We start from the raw sequence: 22,527 nt of genomic DNA, 5'->3' as shown, positions 1-22,527 counted from the left end.
CTCCCTCCCTCCCTTTACTTTTAAATGAAGGATTTTATTTTATTTATTTTAACATGTTTTTATTGATTTCAGAGAGGAATTGAGAGAGATAGAAACATCAGTAATGAGAGATAATCATTGATTGGCTGCCTCCTGCATGCCCCCCATTGGAGATTGAGCCGCAAGTCATGTGCCCTTGACTGGAATCGAACCCGGGACCTTTCAGTCCACAGGCCAACACTCTATCCACTGAGCCAAACTGGCTAGGGCCAAACTTTCAGTTTTAGAATGGTCTTTCTGCCCTGACCGGTGTGGCTCAGTTGGTTGGAACATCGTCCCATACACTGAAAGGTTGCAGGTTTGATTCCTGGTCAGGGGACACACCTAGGTTACAGGTTCAATCTTCAGTCAGGGCAACCATTGATATTTCTCTCTCTCTCTCTCCCTTCCTCTGTAAAAAAAAAAAAAAAATCAGTGAAAACATTCCTCGGGTAAGGATTTAAAAAAAGGCCTTTGTATTATTAAGCTGAACTTTGATATTTTAAGCATTTCTGTCCATCGAACTGTATGCCATTTCATTCTACAGCTTGATCCCCCTTCTTCCTGTGGCCCTTATACCATCCAGGTTTTCTCTTTAGATGGAAAATACCCATTTCCTCCCTCTATTTTTTCACATGACATGTTATAGCATAGCATTAAGTGTATCTACTGAAATCACAACTAGCTTTAAATTCAGCTATGCCACCTACTAACTGTGATATTGGACAAGTTAACTTCTTGGTCTCCTTACCTGTCAATGTATACCTCATGGGATTAATTCACAGATTAAATGAACCAATGCATGCAAAGCTCTTCCCGTCACATTATATACACACAAAATGTGTTAGCCAATATTATTATTTCAGTATTGTTACCCTGTCCCCATTTTGTTCTTTTTCTTCTGGATGTGATCTGTTTTGTCAATGATCCAAATAAAATGTACTGCCTGAATTGTACAAGTGCCTTAAAGAGGTGCATAGTCCTTTATTCAGTAATTCTACTTTGGAAAATTTATTCTAAGGATATAATCAGAGATGTAGGAAAATATTTTTTCAAAAATGTTCATCACAATGCAATTTATAATGGCAAAATAGTAAAAGCAATCTAGGTTCCCATAAGGAAATAATGAAAGTAGGGCATATCTCTATGATGCTATAAAGCACATGCTAAAAATCACATTCTTAATGAAAGTAATGACATGGGAAACATAACATTATGTTCAGTGCGAAAATCATGATATAAAACAGCATATATAGCATGAACTATATTTCTGAAATTATATATATTTTATTCACACACAGACAAATATTGATAGGGAAAATATTGGAAGGAAATACACCATGTGAACGGTGGAATTATAGGTGTTTTTTATTTTTCTTACTATATTGTTTTGCAATAACTGCATATAACTTTTATAATCTCAAAAAGTAGGTTAACTGTACTTTAAATTTATTTGTAGTCCAGAACAGAACATGATAATCCACACCTTTATCTTGCACCAGAGAAATTTCAGAGTCCCATCCGTAGTCCAAGAAGATGATCTGCTGATGGCCACTCAGCTGGGAACTGGACTGAAGGCAGTGGGATCCTAGCAAGCGGCCTCTGGGAACCGGACAGCAGCACTCATTAGACTGTGGACTTGTGGGCTGTGCCTGGGAAGTCAGTCAGGCTGGGCACACAGCACACCAGTCAGTGGTGGCAGAAACAGTCATTGTTAGTGCTGTGTTCATTGTCACGCTACACATGCTTGTTATGATAAGCTTTGATCTCTCTCACATCTTTCTGCATTCTTGACTTTTTAATCCCAGAAAGAATACAGCTTTGGGATCGACACTCCTAATTTTGTTTTGTTTTGTTTTTTTCTTGTAAAAAAAGCAGAAGTGATCCTCAGTGTGTGGGGCTCCAAGGTCCCCGGGCACCTCTTGGTTGGAGGCCATGTTCAGGTGCTTCTGCCCGTGCCTGGCAGTGGCCCAGCCAAGCTCTGATGCAGCAAAGACAATGATTCTTGAGCTTTGCACACACATAGCTCAGTCAGTCTTTTGGCTTGTTTTTGCTGTTACTGTTGTTGGGGGTAGAATTGAAATAGGCAGGGGCTGTGCTGTTGCCCTCCACATGCTAAAGGTCCCAATTTCTAATTGTTCCCATCCTGGGCATCACCCAGTGGTTCGTTCTCAGATCTTGTGGGATCTACCTCTCATATCTTGGGAGTACATTCTGTTTATCCGCTGACTCAAATTCCAAACATCTGAAGGATCATCTAGTCTCTGAATTCAACCATTACTTTAGAGCTCAAAGCATTTACGAGACCCTGGAAAGGAGCTGAGGAAATTTATAGATAGATCCAGTGTCATTCATGTAGCATTTCCTGAGTACCTACTCTGTCAGATTCTGAATCAAGAGCTGTATGAGGTACACAGATGAGTGGCTTCAATTCAGCAAACATCTGATCAGGACCTACTATGTGCAGGGCTCTGTGCAATGCACTGAGGAAGGAGATTAATGAGATGTAGTCTGCATGCTTATGAAAGTTAGAATCTATATAATCTGGGAAGAGACAGACGTGTGAATCACTTAATAACTGGAATAAATGCTATTTCTATAGCAGGGCGCACAGGGAGGAGCAGTTACTTCTGAAGTGGCCTGACCACTTACTAGCTATGTGCTTTCAGTCAAGGTATTTAACCACTCTATTCCTTAGTTAATCTATCAAATGAAGATATAATGAGTTAATTCACGTGAAGTGCTAGAATGGGATTCAGTAGTTAATACATGTTAGCAATTCTTCTCCTTTTCCTTTTTCCCTCCTTCCCAAGATGAGTGGTGAAGGTTACCCTGAACTAAGGGGATAGCATGAGCTGGGCAAGATGAGAATGGGAAAGTGGGTTGCTGTGTATGGGGTCTCATGAGGCTGGAATGCAAGTACTGGTGGATAATTCTACTGGCGAAACAGGCTAGAGAACTACACTAGGTCCAGACTATGGAGGATCTTCAATACCAGACAAAGGAATTTGGGCTTGAGCAACAGGGAGCAAAATAATCCACATGTACTTTAGAGAGTATTTTGGACCCGGCTGGCATGGCTCAGTGGTTGAGTGCCGAGTTATGAACCAGAAGGTCCCGGTTCGATTCCTGGTCAGGGCACATGCCCAGGTTGCCGGCTCAATCCCCAGTGGGGACATGCAGGAGGCAGGCGATCAATGATTCTCTCTCATCATTGATGTTTCTCTCTCTCTCTCTCCCTCTCCCTTCCTCTCTGAAATCAATAAAAAAAATATTTTTTAGAAGAAAGTATTTTGGCTGAGCAGGGAGAGACTGGGGAGGAGAGGGACACCAGGAAGCTGCTGCAGAATTCTAGGCAAGAGCTAAGGGCAGAACAAAGACCCACCATTTCTCTGACGCTCTCAGTGTGGTGGAGGCTGAGCAAGAGATTTAGTTCTCTTCCTCTGAGCCTGCGGGTTTCTTGCTGAAGAACCATTGATTTGAATGATAGATTATTCCAGATAGCCCATAAATTTTAATATTCTGAGATTATGTTCAGCCTTCTGACCTCAAGGCTGAGCCACTCATACATCCCTGCCTGCTTAACTGCACTCATTGTATTGCATGCGAGCTGAGCATATACTCGAGACTTACTGCACATGCACACCAGTGGTTTGCACAGAGCTGGGCAGCTGTGGAGCCTGCTGGAATCTGAAATAGCCTTATTGCTTTGCAGGGGAGCCTTTATGAAGAGAGGCCCAGTATTTAAAATCACAGCAATGAAAATTACCTTGATATTGATGGCATATGAAGACATATTTTTCAGAGGCCTTATAATATAAAAAGAGTTGGGATATCAAGGCAGATAGAAGTAACACTGAACTCCTAAGTACTAGGAGCTGGGTTGGGTTCTTTGGCATACTGGCTCTCACTGCCTCTTCACAATCCTCTGAGGCTAGTGTTACTAAACCCATTTTACAATGAAGGCTCAGAAAAGAAAGTGCAGGCCTCCTGCCCAAGGTCAGATGACTTAACAAATGTCAGATTTTGGACCAAATTCAATGACTTTTACATTTGTATACAGCTGTGTAATCACCCAAATTAGGCACCCCAGCAAGCCTCCCTCATGCCTCTTCTCCAATATATCCACCTAAAGATAACCATTATTCTACACTCTCCCCTTAGATTAGTTGTGCTTATTTAAACTTTTTAGGTTATTTTGAAATAACTTCAAATTTATGGAAGAGGTGCAGCAATAATATGAACTCTCCAAATCCTTCACTCAGGCACAGCATGTATTAACATTTTGCCACATTTGTGTCTTCTCTCTCTTTTCTGAAAATTTAACATTGATAGAATGCTGTTATTTAATCTACAGAGCATCTTCATATTTCTCCAATCATCTCAATGATATCTTTTTCACGTTGATCCAGATGCCAGTCCAGGATCATATATTGCATTTAGTTGTCATCGCTCTGTGCTTCCTTTCATCTGGAATAGCTTTAAAAAATCTTTATGACATTGACATTTTTTTCAGAGTACAGAATAGTTGTTTTATATAATGACCCTCCATTTGGTTTTATCTGATTTTTCCTCATGATTAGATTTCACTTAGGCACTTTTGGCAGGAATAGGAAATAAGTGAGGTTGTGTCTTTAATGTATTGCATGAAGAGGCATCTCATGTCAGTTTATCCCATTAATAGTGATGCTAATTTAGATTACTTGGGTAAGATGGTGTTGCCTCCCTCCTAAGGTCACCATTTCTCCTTTGTTATTAAGAAGTAATCTCTTACCCTTTAAAACAGCATGGAGGGACTTGGAGAATCATGCTAAGTGAAATAAGTCAGTCAGAGAAAGACAAGTATCATATGTTCACACTTATGTGGAATCTAAGTAACAAACTGATGAACCGAGTGGATCTAGAGACATGGAAGCATGGAACAGAATGCAGAAGAATCTCAGAGGAAATGTGGGGGAGATAAAGAAATGATAACCCATGGTGACAGACAATAGGGTGGTAAAAGCCTGGGGTGGGTGGCAGGGCAGGCTGGAGGGGGTCAATGGGGGAAAAGAGGGGGCATACTTCCAACAATAAAAAATTATTTTTTTGAAAATTAAAAAAACTATATAGATATTTTTAAGCTTTGTAGATATTTCTATTTATAACATTCACATATTTAATAAATATGTGAATAAGTATATAATTAACATAAAAAAGAAGTAATCTGTGAAGAGATACTTTGAGACTATGTAAATATCTTGTTCCTCTTCAGATTTTTGCCCAGTCGTTCTACCATCCATTAATAATTCTTCCCTGAATTAGCTATTACTATTGCAAAATTATTTTCTTCTTTTACATTTATTATTCTTGACATTGTACTATAAGGAAGAGCTTTTCCTGCTCCCCTATTTATTATTCAGTGTGTACTCATGAATTTTTATTTTATTCATTGAGTTATAATCTGCTGTCATTATTCATTTTGATGCTCAAATTCTCCCTGATTTAGCCACTGGGAGACCCTTCAAGCTGGTTCTTATATCCTTTTGACATGCCCCTGTAATTCTTTGATCAACTCCTTTTTTCCTGGCACAAATAGATGTTTCAGGCTCAAATTGTTCTTCCCCTTCCCAATCCTAGAACCAGCCACTTCTCTAAGGAGCTCTGACTTATCTTAGTTGAATAGCACTCAAAAGCTAAGATCATGCACCAAGTGAACTCATTGCTTCTTTGGTGTTACTTATTCTAGGAATTTCATATTGGTTTAATTCAATGTGTGTGTGTGTGTGTGTGTGTGTGTGTGTGTGTGTGTGTGTGTAAAACTGTGAGTTCATACTGATACCTCTATTTCTGATTCAGTGTCCACAGGGTTCCTTTTTGCCATCCCTCATATTTGTGTTTCCTTCATCTACATTGAAAACTCTGGCTCCCGACAACATTAATATATTTCCTCATTTGCTCATTCCTACAGTACATACTAAATACGTTTAAAGTTGATACATGCATGCTACTATGATTTTTAAAAATCCACTCAGTAGAGTTAAATACTTTTTTTTGCAGCTTTTTATTTTTAAACAGAAGTTTTTAGTTACAGTACTATGTTTAAAAGTTACCAGGATTGCCTGGCCGGTGTGGCTAAGTGGTTGAGCATCAACCCATGAACCAGGAGGTCACAATTCAATTCCTGGTCAGGGCACATGACTGGATTGCAGGCTCAATCCCCTGTAGGGGGCATGCAGGAGGCAGCTGATCAATGATTCTATGTCACCATTGATCTTTCTATCCATCTCCCCCTTTCCCTTCCTCTCTCTGAAATCAATAAAAACATATTTTTAAAAACAGTTCCCAGGATTAGTTCTTTTTGCCCCTTCAGAACAGTTATATTATTTATTTAAAATAAGTAGAAGCATATAATATTTACTCTTCTGTGCATGATTTCTTTAGTTTACCATTATTCTTGAAGATTTATCTGTGCTGTGACTAGCTGTTCCCCCCCCCCCCATTACTATAAAGTTTTCTGAATATACTACCCTTTATCCATTCTACTGAGGATGAATATTTGGGTAATTTTATGTTTTTATTTATTATAAATAAAGCTTCTATGAACATTCTTGTACATGTATTTTAATGGAAGTAAGTAATTCCTTCCGGGTACTTAGGTAGAGAGAAAGAGAGAAAGAGAGAGAGAGCGCGCTTTAGTAGATGTAGATTTTCAAAGCAGTTGTTGAATGTACATTCCTGCCAGCTATGTAAGAGAGTCCCATTTATTCCACATTCTTACCAGCACTTTGTATTGGCAGTCTTTTTAAATTTCAGCCTTTCTTGACTATTAGGGTAACCGTTACATTTTTTTGAGAAGCATGCTATAATATGACTGGTCTGAATCTATTAATTGCCTGTCTTTGAGTTTGGTTGTTCAGCTCACATGGTTCCACTTGTTCTCAAGGGTATAAGTAACTTAATGGTTTGCTTTTCTGAAATCTAGTAAATGCATTGTTGTGTCAGGTTCTTTTAGTCTGCAAGGATCAGAGATACTCTCAGGTTACGTTAGTGTTGTAAGGATGGGCATAAGTAAGGAAAACAGGTGAAACAAATGTCTCATAAAAGGACAACTGGCCCTGGCCAGTTTGACTTAGTGGCTAGAGTAGTGGTTCTCAACCTTGGTTGCACATTAGAATCACCTAGCCTCACCCCATAACAAAGAAACAGAATTTCCGGAGGATGAGGCCCAGAAATCAGGATTTTAAAAAGATTCCCAGGTGATTCTAATGTGCAGCCAAGGTTGAGAACCACTGGGCTAGAGCCTTGGCCTGTGGACCGAAGGATCCCTGGTTCAATTCCGGTCAAGGGCACATACCTCGGTTGTAGGCTCCTCCCCAGCGTGGGCCCTGGACACGGTGCGTGCAGGAAGCAACCTATTGATGTGTTTCTCTCACATTGATATTTCTCTCTGCCTTTCTTTCTCTCTAAAAATCAATGGAAAAATATCCTCAGGTGAGGATTTTTCTTTCTTTTTTAAAAAAAGAACAATTGGAAGGTCATTTAGAACACAAGGCAGCTAGACATCTAGACCTTCTTAAGCCCTGGAACTCTCACGTTCTGATGACGTAGCTACTCATCTCTACTTTGACTGTTCTTGCTGCTTCTGATTCTTCTGCCTGTAGGTCTTCATTTTAATCTTTCTTGTGTCTGTTTCTTCCAGCTACTGCTCTAGCTACCAACTAGACTAGAGGACTCACTGCCGACAACCATTTTCAGATAGAATTTTCACATTAAATCACTTCACAGACTGTGGCCAATTTATGCATTAACCTACTTTGGGACAGGTATCCATCCATAGTCCAATTAGATGTGGCCTGAGAGAGCAGGAGCATGTAGTATCAGTGTAGCAACTTAGGAAAAAGAAATTGCCTTAGAAGGGCACTAAGGGCAAAGCAAGCATTCTGGGTGCCTGGCTAGTTTAATTGTGTGTTATATTCTACTTGTTGTGTATATCATAGTCTAATTCAGTAGACATTTCTGAAGCTCTTTCCTTATCTGCCAATAGAGTAACTGTTGAAAAAGGAAATGAACTGTTCATAGTGAACCTATGCCAGAGGAAGGGATGGGAGAGAGAAATAGAAACATCAGTGATGAGAGAGAATCATTGATTGGCTGCCTCCTGCACACCCCCTACTGGGGATCGAGCCCACAACCCAGGCATGTACCCTTGGCTGGAATCAAACCTGGGACCCTTCAGTCCGCAGGCCGATGCTCTATCTACTGAGCCAAACTAACTAGGGCCTTATAGTTTCTTTTTACAGGTTCTAGAAATGTATGTATAGAACAGGGTTAAGTTCAAAGTGAATTTTATTCTATAGATTCTGGGGGGAGGGGAGGGAGGCTGTGAAAGGGTTTTAGAATGTTTGAGTTATGCCGGGTTGTTGTTACCCCATTTTAAAGGTGAGGGAACTGAAGGCCACACAGGCAGAGATTTGCCCAAGGTTATTTGACCAAGAAGTGGCAGGGCCAAGACTCAAATCCAGGTCTCCTGGTTCCATAACAAGAGCTCTTTCCACTTTCTCACCCTGACTAGAAAGACATGTCCTATATCCATACTCAAATGATTGACAATACAAAGGAGACTTGACCAGGGCAAACTGTAGCCAAGGCAGGTGGTAGGATTTGAGATAAGGCAGATCTCCATGGGGCCGAGGTAATCTGGGAGGCTTCCTCAAGGCAGTGGGTTTTAACTGGGTCTTATAGGGTTGGTTGGGTTTAGAATGGTATGGAAAAGGGAGAATGGTGCCAATAAAGGTACAAAAGTGGGGAAACCAATTTTCCAGGGACAGAGAAGAGACTTATGTTGCTGAGATAGTGGCTTTATGCAGAAAAGGGGTAAGAGATCAAGTGTGGTAGGAAGTTAGGAGGCTTTAAGACTATGACAACTTAAAAATGTTGTTTTAAAAATGAGTAATTAAAACACACACACAGAGAGAGAAAAATGAGATCATGACATGACAAAGAGAAGGCTTGATGTCATTTAGCTGTCTTTTAAGAGAATCGGGCTACAATGAAAAGGATTGAACTAAGATGGTAGCAGCTGTAAATCAAGACATAGATTGGAGAGTCTTTGAGAAAATGAATTAACTGGGTGGAGACAGAGTAGGAAGAAGAGAGAGTCAGAGATCTGCCAGTCACGTGAGTTTGGACCTTACTGCCAGGCACTCTGGTACCAGTATCAGAAGAGGAAGCAGTATGTGTAGTGCTTGAGCTCACAGGCTTTGGATCAAGGCCAGCCTGGGTGTATAGCCCCGTGTGACCTGGGACTAGGCTTTAACTCCTTGGAGTAGGGAGACGGAGAGCCACTTCTCACAGGGGCTGAGGCTGTGTGTAAAGTGCAATTCTATCATGTCACATGCCTGGCATCCAGGCACTTTCCAAATTTTAGCGCTCTTCCTCCCCATCCCCACCTCTCTATCTGAGAAGGTAGTACCTAGTTTAAGCCTCGTTTTCTAAGGTATATAAAGTGCCTTGAAAAAAAGGAATTGGCTTTACAGAGGATATGGGTTCTTACTCCAGGACTTTGAGGTGGAGGACAGAGGAAGCCACTGGGCCTGGAGGTTTCAATTTTTTTTTTTATCTCCTTTGGCATCTAGGCTTCAGTAAAAAATTCAGGCCTCACACTGGGCGTTAAAGGTGTCTTTCTAAGGCGAGGTGCTTCTAGAAGCAAGCAGCTGTGCTGCCTCTCTGCTGTCACCATGGGCTCCATTTGGCACTATTTGAGCAAGGGGCAAAATTCCGTTGGCTAGCAGGGTTGCATTTTGCCTGTGAAACATGCCCAACCTCGCAGCCCTGCTTTTCTAACAGGTTTAGAAATTCTGATTGTCTCCCCAGAGCTCTACACCCATGGCAACTGGGTTTGGGCGGAGTTCTAGCAAAGGCTGCACAGAGGCGCCCATTCCCTCCCTCTGAACCCCAAGGGAGGCTGCCTTTCTGGAGCTGTTCCCAGCGCGCTTCTCCTGCTTCTCCTTCCTGGGGGCCATGCCTGCCTAGCACTCTCGGTGAAGGGGAGAGCTCAGGCTTGGAATCCCTCCTCCGATTCCTGAGGAATGGCCGCCCCTCCCCCGGTGTCACGTGCCTCCGCACTGGCACCTCGTTGCCATAGTATCCGTGGGCTGGGTGCATTGGCACCTGCAGGAACCAATCAACAGGCCCTGCAGGCCTCCCGTGCATCTGAGGATGGTCCCTGGGCTGTCACTAGCTGCTCATCAGGAGATCAGGGCGGTCCCTGGCTTCTTCTCCTTGGCATCTCAGTGCTTCTTCCCCTGGGTCCTGTTTGTACCCCACCCCAGTCTGTTTTCCCCGCCTTGATTTCCCCAGGCTCAGTTGAAAAATCCAGTGGAGGTCCCCGCGAGGTGACAGCTTCCACAGGGAGGGCAGGGGACAAAGCCTTGTTGCCATTTTACACACACCCCGCCCCTCCCCCAGAGCCCTGGAGCAGTCTCTTGATCGGTCCAGGGAGGACACCTCTAGCCCTAGGATGATGTTGTTTGGGCCTTGTAAATATAGAAATCTTCCCCTTTAGATCCCTGATAATTGACACAGGATTCCAGGATGTAGGAAACTGGGTGAGCAGTGTATTTCCATCCTGTGTACAAGCAAGAAAGGTTAAAACAATTGGGAGGACAGAAAGGTTGAATCCGAATGATCACAGAATCCTGCATCTCCATTATCTGTAAGACACTGGGCAAGCTACCTTATCTCCCTAAACCCCAGTCGCCTCATTTGTAAAGCAGCTGTAGCAAAAGAGTCCCTCTCTTAGGTTTGGTATGTGTTTAAATGAGATAAAACAGGCAAAGCAGTTAGCCAGGTGCCTGGCACCAAGCACTCAAAAGGGCCAGTCAGCTGTTTTTAGAAATGGTTCAAGTGTACTGCTGAGAACTGAAGTGCTCACATTCAACATCCTGCAAATATTTTCATGTTAATCTAATTTTTGCTTATTCATTTAGTTATCCATTCATTTAACTCATTGATGTGTTCAGCATATATTCCCTGGGCATCTACTACCAGTCAATTCCTGCCCCAGCTCATCCCCATCCAGCTGCAGTTAGTGGGGTCCAGCCCATGGGAGATCGCTGAGCAACTCCTCTCATCAGAACTGATGGAGTCTAGCCTGGGAGGAGGGTTGTTGGGAGATCTTATCCCTGTGGTAGCTGGGGGGTGGCAGGGAGTGGGGCTTGGAAATTGTTTTCTGCAGCTCTGCCTCCTGAGGCTGAGATGCCTGAACAGAGAAGATCCCTCTAGCACAGCGGTTCTCAACCTGTGGGTTGCGACCCCTTTGGGGGTCGAACGACCCTTTCACAGGGGTTGCCTAAGACCATCGGGAAACACATATATAATTACATATTATTTTTGTGATTAATCACTATGCTATTATGTTCAACCCTTTCACAGGGGTCGTCTAAGACCATCGAAAAACACATATATAATTACATATTATTTTTGTGATTAATCACTATGCTTTAATTATGTTCAATTTGTAACAATGAAATTGGGGGTACCACAACATGAGGAACTGTATTAAAGGGTCGCAGCATTAGGAAGGTTGAGAACCACTGCTCTAGCATATGAGCAGCACTGAGTCAGACAGCTTTCCACAGCCACCTTTGTCCCACTCTTCACCCTTGGGGAGGCGTGCCCACTTCTCTTAAAGGCCTCATCCAGCAAGCTGGAACCACTTCCTCTATAGTGAGACTCTGTCTCCCAGGACTGACCTCTGTGGCTGGTTTACTGTGCGTTCCTGGAACAATCTACTGTGCTATTGATGCTCCTGTCATCTCTATACTATTCTTGTAGTGCCCTTCCCTTCCTGCCCTCTGTGCATCTCAGTGCCTGTCTTCACTTGGGCTAGAATGGCCACATGACTACTAACACTTGTATTGGGATCATCTAACTTCTCTGGGCCCCTTACCTTTTATTTCCTCCTCCCCTCCCACCCCTTCATGCCCTGCACTTGGGCAGTGTGGCAGGGACACTGCTAGGCAGGCACTTTGCTAGATCTCTGAGAGACAGTGGGGCCTAACTCATGCTTGGGTCATGAATAGATACCTCATGTGTGATAAGGGCTGTGATGCATAATGCTGTGGGAGTAGCCAGGCTGGAGCAGCTGGCTCTGCCTGGGCAGTGAGGGTCCGCTTTACAAGGAGGTGATTAAAATTTTTTTTTAAATAATTGATTTCAGAGAGGAAGGGAGAAGGAGAGAGAGATAGAAACATCAATGATGAGAGACGATCATTGATTGGCCACCTCCTGCACGCCCCACACTGGGGATCGAGCCTGCAACCTAGGCATGTGCCATGACTGGGAATCGATCCTTGACCTTCTGGTTCATAGGTTGACACTCAACCACTGAGCCACACTGGCTAGGCAAGGAGGTGATATTTGAGCAACCTTGAAGGATTTAGCTAGGTAGACAGTGGGAGAAAGGGAATTCCATTCAAAGAGAATAGCATGCATAAAAGCCTGAAACCCTATAGTGTTCTTAGAGAAAATATAATGTGGTGTGAATAGAACCAAAGGAATACTAGTATGTTATTTGGAGTTGAGGGTTCATGGGTAGCAGAGGGAGGAAATGAGGCCAGAGAGGTAAGCTGGAGCCTCCTCCTGGGTAGTTTAGTCTACCCTTCCAAAGCTGGGAGCCTGTGAAGGGTTCTGTATAGGGCCATGACATGGTCAGATTTGTGTGTAAGAAAGTTGAGACATCTGGCTGTGAGGAGAGGGGCGTGTCTCACTTGTCCTCTAGCAATTCTGTGAGGCAGATGGGGCAGATATTGTTATGTACTTGTTTACACCTGAGGACATTGTTTACACCTGAGAACACTGAGGCCCGAGGATACCTGGCTAACTGTCCAGGAAGTAGAGGACGGAGGATTCACCTGGCTTCCAGTCTCTGAATCTCTTCCTCTGGGCACACTGCCATTGTTAACAGCATCTTCTAGAAAGCTGCCTGCAGCTGGGCAGTGGGAAGATGCTGATAGGAGCAATATGAAGCAAATGGTCATTGATACAATCTTGTTGAAGGAGTGTGGCATTGGGGTTCTGTGGCCTGTGGTGTTCAGTGTCCTGACCTCTGCGCCAATGCCCAGCCAGCAGGAAGCAGCAGGGAGCCTTGGGCTCCAAGCTCTATGTGGCCTCCACTCATCACTGTCTTGCTCATTAATTCAGAGAAGCACCTGCTGCCTAATACTGGCATTGGGTGAAGCATCTGGTCCTCAAGGTGCAGTCCACAGCCCCAGCTTGAGCCCTGGCAGTCAGAGAGGCAGGCCCTTTCTCTGTCCATGTTGTGAAATTAAATAACTTTATTTTTGTATTCTTTTCTTTTTAAATTTTTATTTCAGAGAGGAAGGGAGAGGGAGAGATAGATAGAAACATCAACGATGAGAGAGAATCATTGATTAGCTGCCCCTGCACGTGCAACACTGAGGATCCAGCCCACAACCCGGGGATGTGCCCTGGCCAGAATCAAACTGCAACCTCCTGGCTCATAGGTCGACGTTCAAGCGAAATAACTTTATTTTTGAAAAACAAACGTAGTATGATCTAGCACCACAGAACAGGAGCTTGGAGATGAGGCAGACCTGGGTTTCAGTTCTACCACTGCCACTTAGCTGGCTGTGAAATCATTTAATATGTATGAGCTCAGTTTCTTATCTCTAAAATGAGCAAAGTCAAATCTACCTGAAAAGGATTATTGTGATGATTAAGATGTGTGATGTTTATAAAGTACCTGGGCATAATGCCTGGCACATGAGTCCTCAGTATATGGTGGCTTTAATTCCTGCTTTTATTGCTGCCATTATCACCATTACTGCTACCACCACCGTTAAAGAACATTTCAAAAATAGGGACTAGAAGTTGCCCTTGTAATTTAGTTATATTTCTTTCAAATCTTCCCCCTCTCGCCCCCACCCCACCACCCCCGCAACAAAACATATCAGATTTTATACCAGGCAGGGTTTTTTTCCTCTGTAGTGCATTGTACTTGTTTTTAATAGATTATTTTCTGATTAGAAAAATAGTGTATAAAATTAGAAAGCATTAAAAAAGCAAAAGGAAAAACCATACTTGTAATGCCTGTCTCATCCCTAGTCCAGAGTCAATCACTGTCAAAATTTGATGTATCTCCTTCCAGTCTTTTATGCATACTCTATTATAGAGTTGCGATCATATTGCATATTACAGTTTTTAGGTGATTTTTCAGTTCACAGGATATCATAACTATTTTCCTTTATTGTAAGCATCATTTTCCAAGTCTGTACAATAGTCTATCAGATGGCTCTATCATAATTTACGTAAGCATTCTCCTAACGTTAGATATCTAAGTTTTTTCCAGTCTTTCAATCTAAACATCTTTCTATGATGGAACCTAGGGAATCAGCCTCCGTGTAACCAGGAAGCATACAATGAACTTGTGCTGTGTGTATGACACATGGTGGAGCCTCTTAGAGAAATTATCTCCAGAGCCTGTCCCAAAGGACCTCAGAGCCTAGACAACCTGGGAATCTTTACTGGGATAAAATATACAGGGGCTTCTTTGCCAGATACTGTCAGGGAGTCCACCCAGGTGTGGGCACCCCTCTTCCCTGTAGAAGCTAAGATCTGGGCAGCACAGCTTTTATAAGGAAAAAACTTCAGACGCCTTGCTGCCCATTCTCATCCACCAACGTGTTATTTGGCTGTCAGTGCTCAAATGCCTTTTGAATCTGTTACTGTTAGGGGCCTATGCTGATTACTTCGAATGGTTTTCACTGGCAAAGAGTGAGCAGTTATAGCATCAGGGAAGGAACTGGTGTGAGAATCAGAATGGTTCTAGTCTTAGTTTTTTAAAAATTGATTTCAGAGAGGAAGGGAGAGAGAGAGAGAAACATCAGTGATGAGAGAGAATCATTGATTAGCTGCCTCTTACACGCCCCCCACTGGGGATTGTCCCTGCAACCCAGGCATGTGCCCAATCAGGAATCAAACTATGAACTCCTGGTTCATAGGTTGACGCTCAACCACTGAACCACGTCGGCCAGGCTCTCGCCTTAGTTTTGACACACACTTGCTCTGGCACCCAAGACAAGTTCTGTCCTCTTCCCAAGCCTCAGTTTTTAATTCGTAATGTAGAAAGATTGGACTGGAAGATCTCCAGGGTTCTCCCCTCATTGACATTCTGTGAGTACCTGGAGACTCCCTCTTGCTGGGAGCTGGAGTGAACATCCTGATAAAGGTCACAGGATGCTTCTCCAGAGTGTTGAGTTCCTTTTAATTAGTACCCGGAGAACTGTTTCTGCTTTTGTATTCTCAATCACTTCCTCCTGGTAGCAGTTGGGAGGTGCAGAGACTGAAAGGCAAGAAGGGCCTCTGGCTGGGTGGACACTGGATTCAGAACCCCAAATGATTATCCATTGTATATTAGTTACTTGTTCTTTTATGTATTTTGTTCTTTCATTCATTCTCCTACTTAGCAGATGTTAGCTGAGTCTGTGGCCTTCTACAGTTCAGCTGTGCAATACAGAGGTGAATAAGACTTAGTCCTGTTCTCAAGACAAAGGCAGTGAGGAGACAGATAAAACATAAAAGGCCGCAAAATGATTGCCACAATGGGGGTACATATAAGTTGTTCAATGAAAGGAGTGCTTGAGTCTGCCTAGAAGCAAGTGTGAAGGAGTCTCAGTGGACGGTTTGCGATTTTAAAGGATGAGTGGAAGTTTTCTGGGTAGGCAGTTGAGAAGAGGTCATTCCAAGCAGAGGAACAGCATGTGCAAAGGCCCAGAAGTATGATGAACGCATCCAGAGAACTACAGATGTTTGTGTGACTGGAAGGTGAAAAGAGAGTGAGCAGATGGGAAAAGTCAAACATTTGTCCTTAGACAAGTCAGTTTCCACCAAATTCTCTGCTCATTCTCTCCATCCAGATGAGAGTGGTGGTCTTTTTCAGTTTAGTTTTCAAAAACTGTCATTTGTATTGCCTTATATTTCTGTTTTTCTGGTAATATGTGCTCAGTATAGAAAGTTTGAAAAAGTACAAAGACATACAAAGAAAGGATTTTTAAAAAATTACTCATGGTTCACTGCCTAAAAACAAATATATTATTAACATCTTGTGTATTTCATTCAAATTTTTATCACTTTTTCTTTTTATGTAATTGTGAGTATGTTGTAATTATAATCAACTTTTGTATATGGTGCCGCTTTCTACTTCCTAAAATTTGCCAAAAATAGATGTTAGTGTTATTAAAAACTAACTGATCATAAAATATACAGGCTAAAATACTGAAACATTTTCTTTCTTTAGTATAACTTATTTCCTTTCATTTTACAGATCTCCTGTGGCTCGGAACATAATCTGGCAGTGATTGGTAAGTAGCTAAAATACTGGTAGCTATTTATTCTGAAACTCATGTGGCAAATTGGAGAAGACTCTTCGTTAACCAGAGGCTAGGCCGCTAGGGTGTGTGTGTGGTGTGGTGGTGGTGGTGTGTGTGTGTATTGGGGAGATTCTGAGAAATGGGAGTCTTTGGTTGACCAAGGCTTTTCTAGAACCTCCTTTTCTACAAATTTCAATCCACATCTTCGAGCATCTTTTTAAGCTGCCTGCTGGTCTTCCTACCTGAGGAAGTGGCATTTGAGGTATGAAAGATCTTGAAGGATATTAAAGACACAAAAGGGGAAGAGGGTTGAGCTGCTACTCCTTCCTTGAGGAAATCCCTTCCACCAAGTTTGTTCCTCTTGGTTGGCTCTTTCGTTGGAAATATGGGGCTCTGTTCACCCAGTGCCTTGTATTTTGTGGTGCTTGGGAGCTCCGTTGAAGCCTCTGATTAAGTAAGGCTTCCTCTTAGTTGACTCTGGATAACCAGGGCCTATGTAATTCCTTCAAGGAGCCTTGTTACTTCCACAGGTAGACTGTCTTCTTCTCACGGTGCATTAGAGAGACAGCAATGTGGGGCCTGCCTGCCTAAGTTCAGCACACTTATTAGCTGTGTGAACTGGACAAGTGGGTACTTAACCCTTCAATGCCTCATTTTCTTCATCTTTAAAATGGGGAGGGCAGTAGTGCCTACCTCAGAGGGTTGTTGAGGGGGTTGTTAATACATGTAAAGGACGTGGAACAGTACTTAGCTCCTAGTAAGGGTTTGAGAAGTGCTGGTTGTTATTACAGACATCATTTATTCATATAATTGCCCTCCTGTGGGCTGTTGTTCCCCATCTATAAAATGGAGGGGTTAAAACAGGAAACCAAGATTCCCTCCAGCTCTGATACTCTTTTTAATATATTTTTATTGATTTCAGAGAGGAAGGGATGGGAGAGAGAGATAGAAACATCAATGATGAGAGAGAATCATTGATTGGCTGCCTCCTGCACACCCCCTACTGGGGATCAAGCCCACCACCCGGGCATGTGTCCTGACCGGAATCGAACCGTGACTTTCTGGTTCATAGGTCAACGCCAAATCACTGAGCCACGCTGCCGGCTGGACCAGCTCTGGTATTTTAGGACTGTATTACAACCTTCTCACCGCTCCCTGTGCTGAGCTCCTGCTCCCTTCCAGCCTCTGACTCTGAGCTTCTGAGGGCAAGGCCCCTGTGTTTTCCTTTTGCTTCCTGCCTGTGGCACCCAGAGCGGTGCCTGGCACTCAGCAGAGACTTGAGCTCTCTTTTCTGAATTGAGCTAGACTGGCTCAGCTGCCTGGAGTGGCAGCAGTTTGAAGCACTCCTTGGCAGGCCTGAATGTGATGTGCAAGGAGGCAGAACCAAGGACAGCAGAGGAGGCAGGCTGCCAGCCAGCAGAGGGGGTGGGGAGCGAAAGGGGCTGGAGTCAGAGAAGGAGCGAGAAGACGGAACAGTGAGCCTGCTTGCTTTGCAGCAGCCCCGGAACTGCTCCAGCCTGGGTGTAATTAAGACAAGCTAATCAGAGAGTCGGAGGAAGTGCCTAGGACAGGATGAGGCCCAGAAATCAGGATTTTAAAAAGATTCCCAGGTGATTCTAATGTGCAGCCAAGGTTGAGAACCACTGACCTAGGATGTTGCTGCTGCTGCTGTCACTGGTCTGGGAGAGGTTGGCCTCCTCTGGAACCACACAAAAAAGAAGAGTGCAGGGAATCTAAATATGTGAAAGAACAAATCGAGGCGAAGGAGGGGCCAGAGCTAGCAGGGCGGCAGCTGAGCTGAGAGGCAGCCCGGGGCTGTAGAAAGAGCATAAACTCTGCAGGCAGACAGCTTTGGTTCAAACCAGCTCCATCTCTGAGTGAGCCTCCAGCTTTCTCTCCTCTATGTCCTGGGGATGACTCCACCTTGCAGGATTGTTGTTGTGACGATGAGGTGAGATAATGTATGTGAAATAGCTGGTAAGTAGTGGGTGCATAAGAAACACACACATATGTACATATGCATTTAAAATTGTGTCTGTTTCTCATTTCTCTTGTTCAGGTGGGGAGAGGGGCGATTCATGTGTTAGTGTGACTGTTCTAGTGAAGTAATTCTTAGTTGGAAGAGAGAAATGATAGTGTCTGGAAAGGTGTGTCCCGTGTTACCCGAGTGAGGAGAACAGTGGATAGCAGGGCATGCTGGGGAACTCCCTGAGGGCAGACCTGTCGTTTTGTCCCCAGTGCCTGGGCTCTGGCTCACAGTGTGCAGAATGAATGGTTCCAGATCAGGAAAGGAGGGCCGGATCACAGGGCTCGGTACATGGCTACGTGCCTGCCTGTGAGCTGGGAGTCAAGGCACCCCAGCATGGGAGGAACGGGGCCCTTGGTGGGTGCCCTGCAGGGTGCAAGCTGTGCACCAGGAGGCAACCAGACGTGCCTGTTAGTCCTGGCAGGAGGCCAGCAGAAGGGAGACAAGCTGGAGGAGAGCTCCTACCAGCTTAAAGCCTGATTCTCACAGCCAGCGCCTCCCCTCAGCCCTGTGCATTGCCCACTTTTGATGGATTCCTCTCCTCCAGTCTCATTCCCAAGACCCAGCCCCACAGGGCCTGATGCTGGGTCCCACACGTCATAGGCACACAGTAGACTAGAACAGAATATGAAGAAGCCAAACCTTGCTCAGGGGTAGAAGCAGCCCTAGTGTTTAATGAATGACATTGGAAGGGGAGGTGAAATAGAGACGGGTGAAGGACATAATTGAGGACCTACTCTGTCTGAGAGGGGACACAACTCCACAAGTATATTAATTACATCTACTCTGTAGAGGAGACGACTGAGACTCAGAGATTAGATAGGTTAACCAGGTTGCCCAGGGATCAGTAGTAGTAAAATGTAGAGCTATCTGCCTGACTTCAGGATTGCTCTTTCAGTTCTATCAGATCCTAAGGCCTGAGGCACTATGGGTAGTGCTGAGGAAGAGTATGGGCACTGGGTGCAAATTCTGGCTCCTCCACTTGAGTATGTCGCCTTACATATGTGGCTGAACCTGCCTGGCACAAAAGTAAAGGCTCAATAAATGTTAGCTGATATTATTATTATTATTATTATTATTACCTCAAGGAAGGAAGTAATTGTAAGATGACTGTAAGAAGGTCTGAGACTCAGGGTGGGAATCCCAGGAGCTAGAGAGGGAAGTGTCTCTCCTCCCCCACTCTCAGACGTCAGGGGCCTGGGCAGGAGCTCAGCATAGCTGCAGAACGGGTTTTCAAACTGGAGCCTGGGACTCCAATCTAGCAGATCTGGAACCATTGCTAGCCCGTCAGGATGCTGCTACCCACTGTCCCAGACAGGGACTCAGACCTGCATGTCCAGCTGGAGGCAAGCTCCACAGCAGCCACATTTCAGGTTTCTTAGGGATCAAAGTAATTCTACTCTGCTACTTCATTTGCTTTCAGGTTTATCCCCTCACCCCCTCTTTTGCAATTTGCTTTGGTGCTTTCCTTAGTTTTCTAATGAAGCCTCTCTTGATATGTTCCGTTTGCTACCAGACACCCCCACCGCTAAAAAGGATGATCAGTTCTTGCTTCAGATGAACTGCTGGAGCTGGGCAAACTCCAGCGACAAGCAGGAAGGAGAGCTCCGAGGCCCCTGCCATGGCTGGTCCAGCCACTCTCTAGCTATGTCCTTGTACAATCACTCTTCCTCACCGAGCCCGATTCCTCACCTTTAACATCACCATCACAATACCCACCCCTAAAAGTTGTCTCTACAAAGGGCACAGGCATGTCCCACCAGTGACTGCTTCGTGCCTGCTCAGCGCCTGCCACATAATAGGTGCTCGCTCGCTTGGCAGGTTCACTAGTTTGCTGCCTTTCTTCTTCCTTTCCACCCAGGATTTCCCCCACATCTGACAAAGCTGCTGGCTGGCTCCCCTTTGTGGGCATAGACTGAGGGCAGCAGAGGTGAGATGAGGGCAGGTGGCCACCACTTGCTCAGAAGATCCCTGCCTGCCAGAGGCCGGCTCCCCAGGCCCGGGTCTGTCTTTGGGGCCCTCACCTCTGTGTCTGGCTGAATGGACTCCAGCTGTTCTGCTTCCCCCAGGAGCAGCTTATTTTGGCTTGAATGGGCAATTTGTTTGCCTTCTCGCCTGATGTGCAGTTGTTCAGCCTTCCCTTCCTGCAGAGAAAAAAGAGCTGACTGCATTTCCTCTCTCCCCGCTCCACACAGACCCTTGGAAAGGATTTTATTGGTGGCTTTTTCCTGGAGCGCTCAGGCTCACCAGACAGGCATTGTTAAAGGGTTAGATATTTGGCAGGAAACTGTGGTACTGCCGCCGCCTCCTCCTTTCCCTCCTCCAAGCAAAGCCAGTTCTTTTTATCAAATTGGAGCAATAATCTATGCAAGGATTTTTTTTTCCCATTTCACTGATGAGTTCCAATTGTTGAACCTTTGTATCTTTGTAATATGCGTGGCAGATGTCTGATCTTGGCTTGAAACCCATCACAGTTTCACGTATGAATTTAATAGACAGAACTCTTTTTGACACTGGCTGCTCCTCTGAGAGGTAATACCTGCAAACCCCAGGGCCTTGTAGAGAGCTTAGACGTACGTACAAACTTGTGTGGTCCTATGCACCGTGTGATGGACAAAGTGTGTTATTATCCACTTAATTATAGCAACTTGGTGAGTTGGCACTACTGTCCACCCCATTTTCTAGATGAGGGCAGCTGGAGCTTCCGCTGAGCAGCTTATCCCACACAGGTCACAGGTGGTCAGGAGGAATCTGTGGGTCAGGTCTTTAACCCAAGCCTCTAACTTCGAAGCCGGAGGTCTACTACCTGATGCTGCCTTCCTGCATACCAGTGACAGTCTTGCCTGCTTTTAAGGCCATCAGATAACCTGATTTCCTCTGCTCATTTCAGTGTTCCGTTCTCCTTCTGTACATCCCACCAGTACATCCAGCCTGAATCTCCTCTGCTTCAGAGTAAGCAGTGCTCTGCGTAACAACCAGATAAAGTTGTGAAATCTATGGCATTGTTTTGGAAAACCACCCCCTTTCGGATTCTTCTTCCTCCCTCCATTGTCCTTTACTTCTTTTTAAAAGATAATCTACTTATATAAAAGCCCTGGGTGGTGTAACATCATGACCTGTCTGGGGACCAAGCGGAAGGAAGTCAGTCCTGCAGGGGTTGTCTTGGAAACGGCTGCACCCTCCCCCGAGCTGTTTCCAGTGAGGGCGGGGATTGAGGCAGGAACCTGCCCTCGGAGCATGGAGGTATATCTTTATAAAGTGTGCTGCGCCAGCACAGCCAAGGGTGAACCTGAGTGGGGGCGGCTGAAAGGCTTAGAAAAGACAGACAAGAGAATGAAAGCTGGGTCTCGGTGGGATGCTGCTTCTCTGAGAGACAGCGACCACGCCCACAGCAGTGTCTTTATTTTATAGCAGATGCCACGAGGCAAAGTAAGGGTGTGACCAAGATGTTTACAACATTCTCCTGGGTTTCAATCCTACTCAACTACATGCACCTGAACTCTATCAAGCCTACATCACTCAGGCACGTGGGGCCACGTGTTTGGACCGTAGGTTCAAGCTTACAACTATAGCTGTTGGCTATAATTGTGCTGGGAGGGCCCTGCCCTCCAAGCTGGGACTTGCACGTGGCAATGAGAGGACTGTGCCCTCTCATCAGTCCAAGGCTTGAACCTGTCCAAAACACTGTTAGCGGCTCCCCACAATAAAATTCTAATCTACTTATATAAAAACCCTGGGTGTAACATCACAGCCAGAAGCTTGTCCAACTGGAAGGAAGTCATTCCTGCAGCGGTCGTCTTGGCAACAGCTGTGCCCTCCCCCAGCTGTTTCCTGGAGGGCGAGGTTCAGGCAGGAACCCTCCCTCAGGGTGAGGTTTCAGGCAGGAACCCGCCCTCGGAGCAGAGCATGCAAGTGAAATGATTTGTAATGGATCTATTATTGAAGCTAACTTTGGAAATACTATATCTATAGATCAGTGGTTCTCAACCTTGGCTGCACATTAGAATCACCTGGGAATCTTTTTTAAATCCGGATTTCTGGGCCTCATCCTCCGAAAATTCTGTTTCTTTGTTACTAATGTTGTGGCCCCACCCCATAACAAAGAAACAA

At 44.6% G+C, this 22,527-nt stretch overlaps 1 protein-coding gene across 11 annotated transcripts in view; it reads left to right on the top strand.

Annotated features, from left to right (window-relative positions):
* The window catches only part of SERGEF (secretion regulating guanine nucleotide exchange factor), a 197,305-nt gene that overhangs the window by 116,056 nt on the left and 58,722 nt on the right, over positions 1–22,527 (top strand). For 9 of the 11 annotated variants that reach the window (XR_001360010.1, XM_014530897.1, XM_014530899.1 and 6 more), the window contains one exon: positions 16,346–16,382. Coding sequence is in view for 10 of the 11 variants with exons in the window: in XM_014530897.1 (XP_014386383.1) it covers positions 16,346–16,382 (37 nt within the window). In the remaining variant the exon portion in view is untranslated. Of the gene's footprint in view, positions 1–16,345; positions 16,383–20,278; positions 21,415–22,527 lie in introns of those variants that run through there. The other 2 variants (XM_014530905.1, XM_014530904.1) reach the window with 2 other exon arrangements.

The sequence above is a fragment of the Myotis brandtii genome, unplaced genomic scaffold (genome assembly GCF_000412655.1).
Source record: "Myotis brandtii unplaced genomic scaffold, ASM41265v1 scaffold782, whole genome shotgun sequence".
NCBI lineage: Eukaryota > Metazoa > Chordata > Mammalia > Chiroptera > Vespertilionidae > Myotis > Myotis brandtii.
Note: the sequence above shows the minus strand (reverse complement) of the source record. Positions and strands in the feature narration are given on the sequence as shown.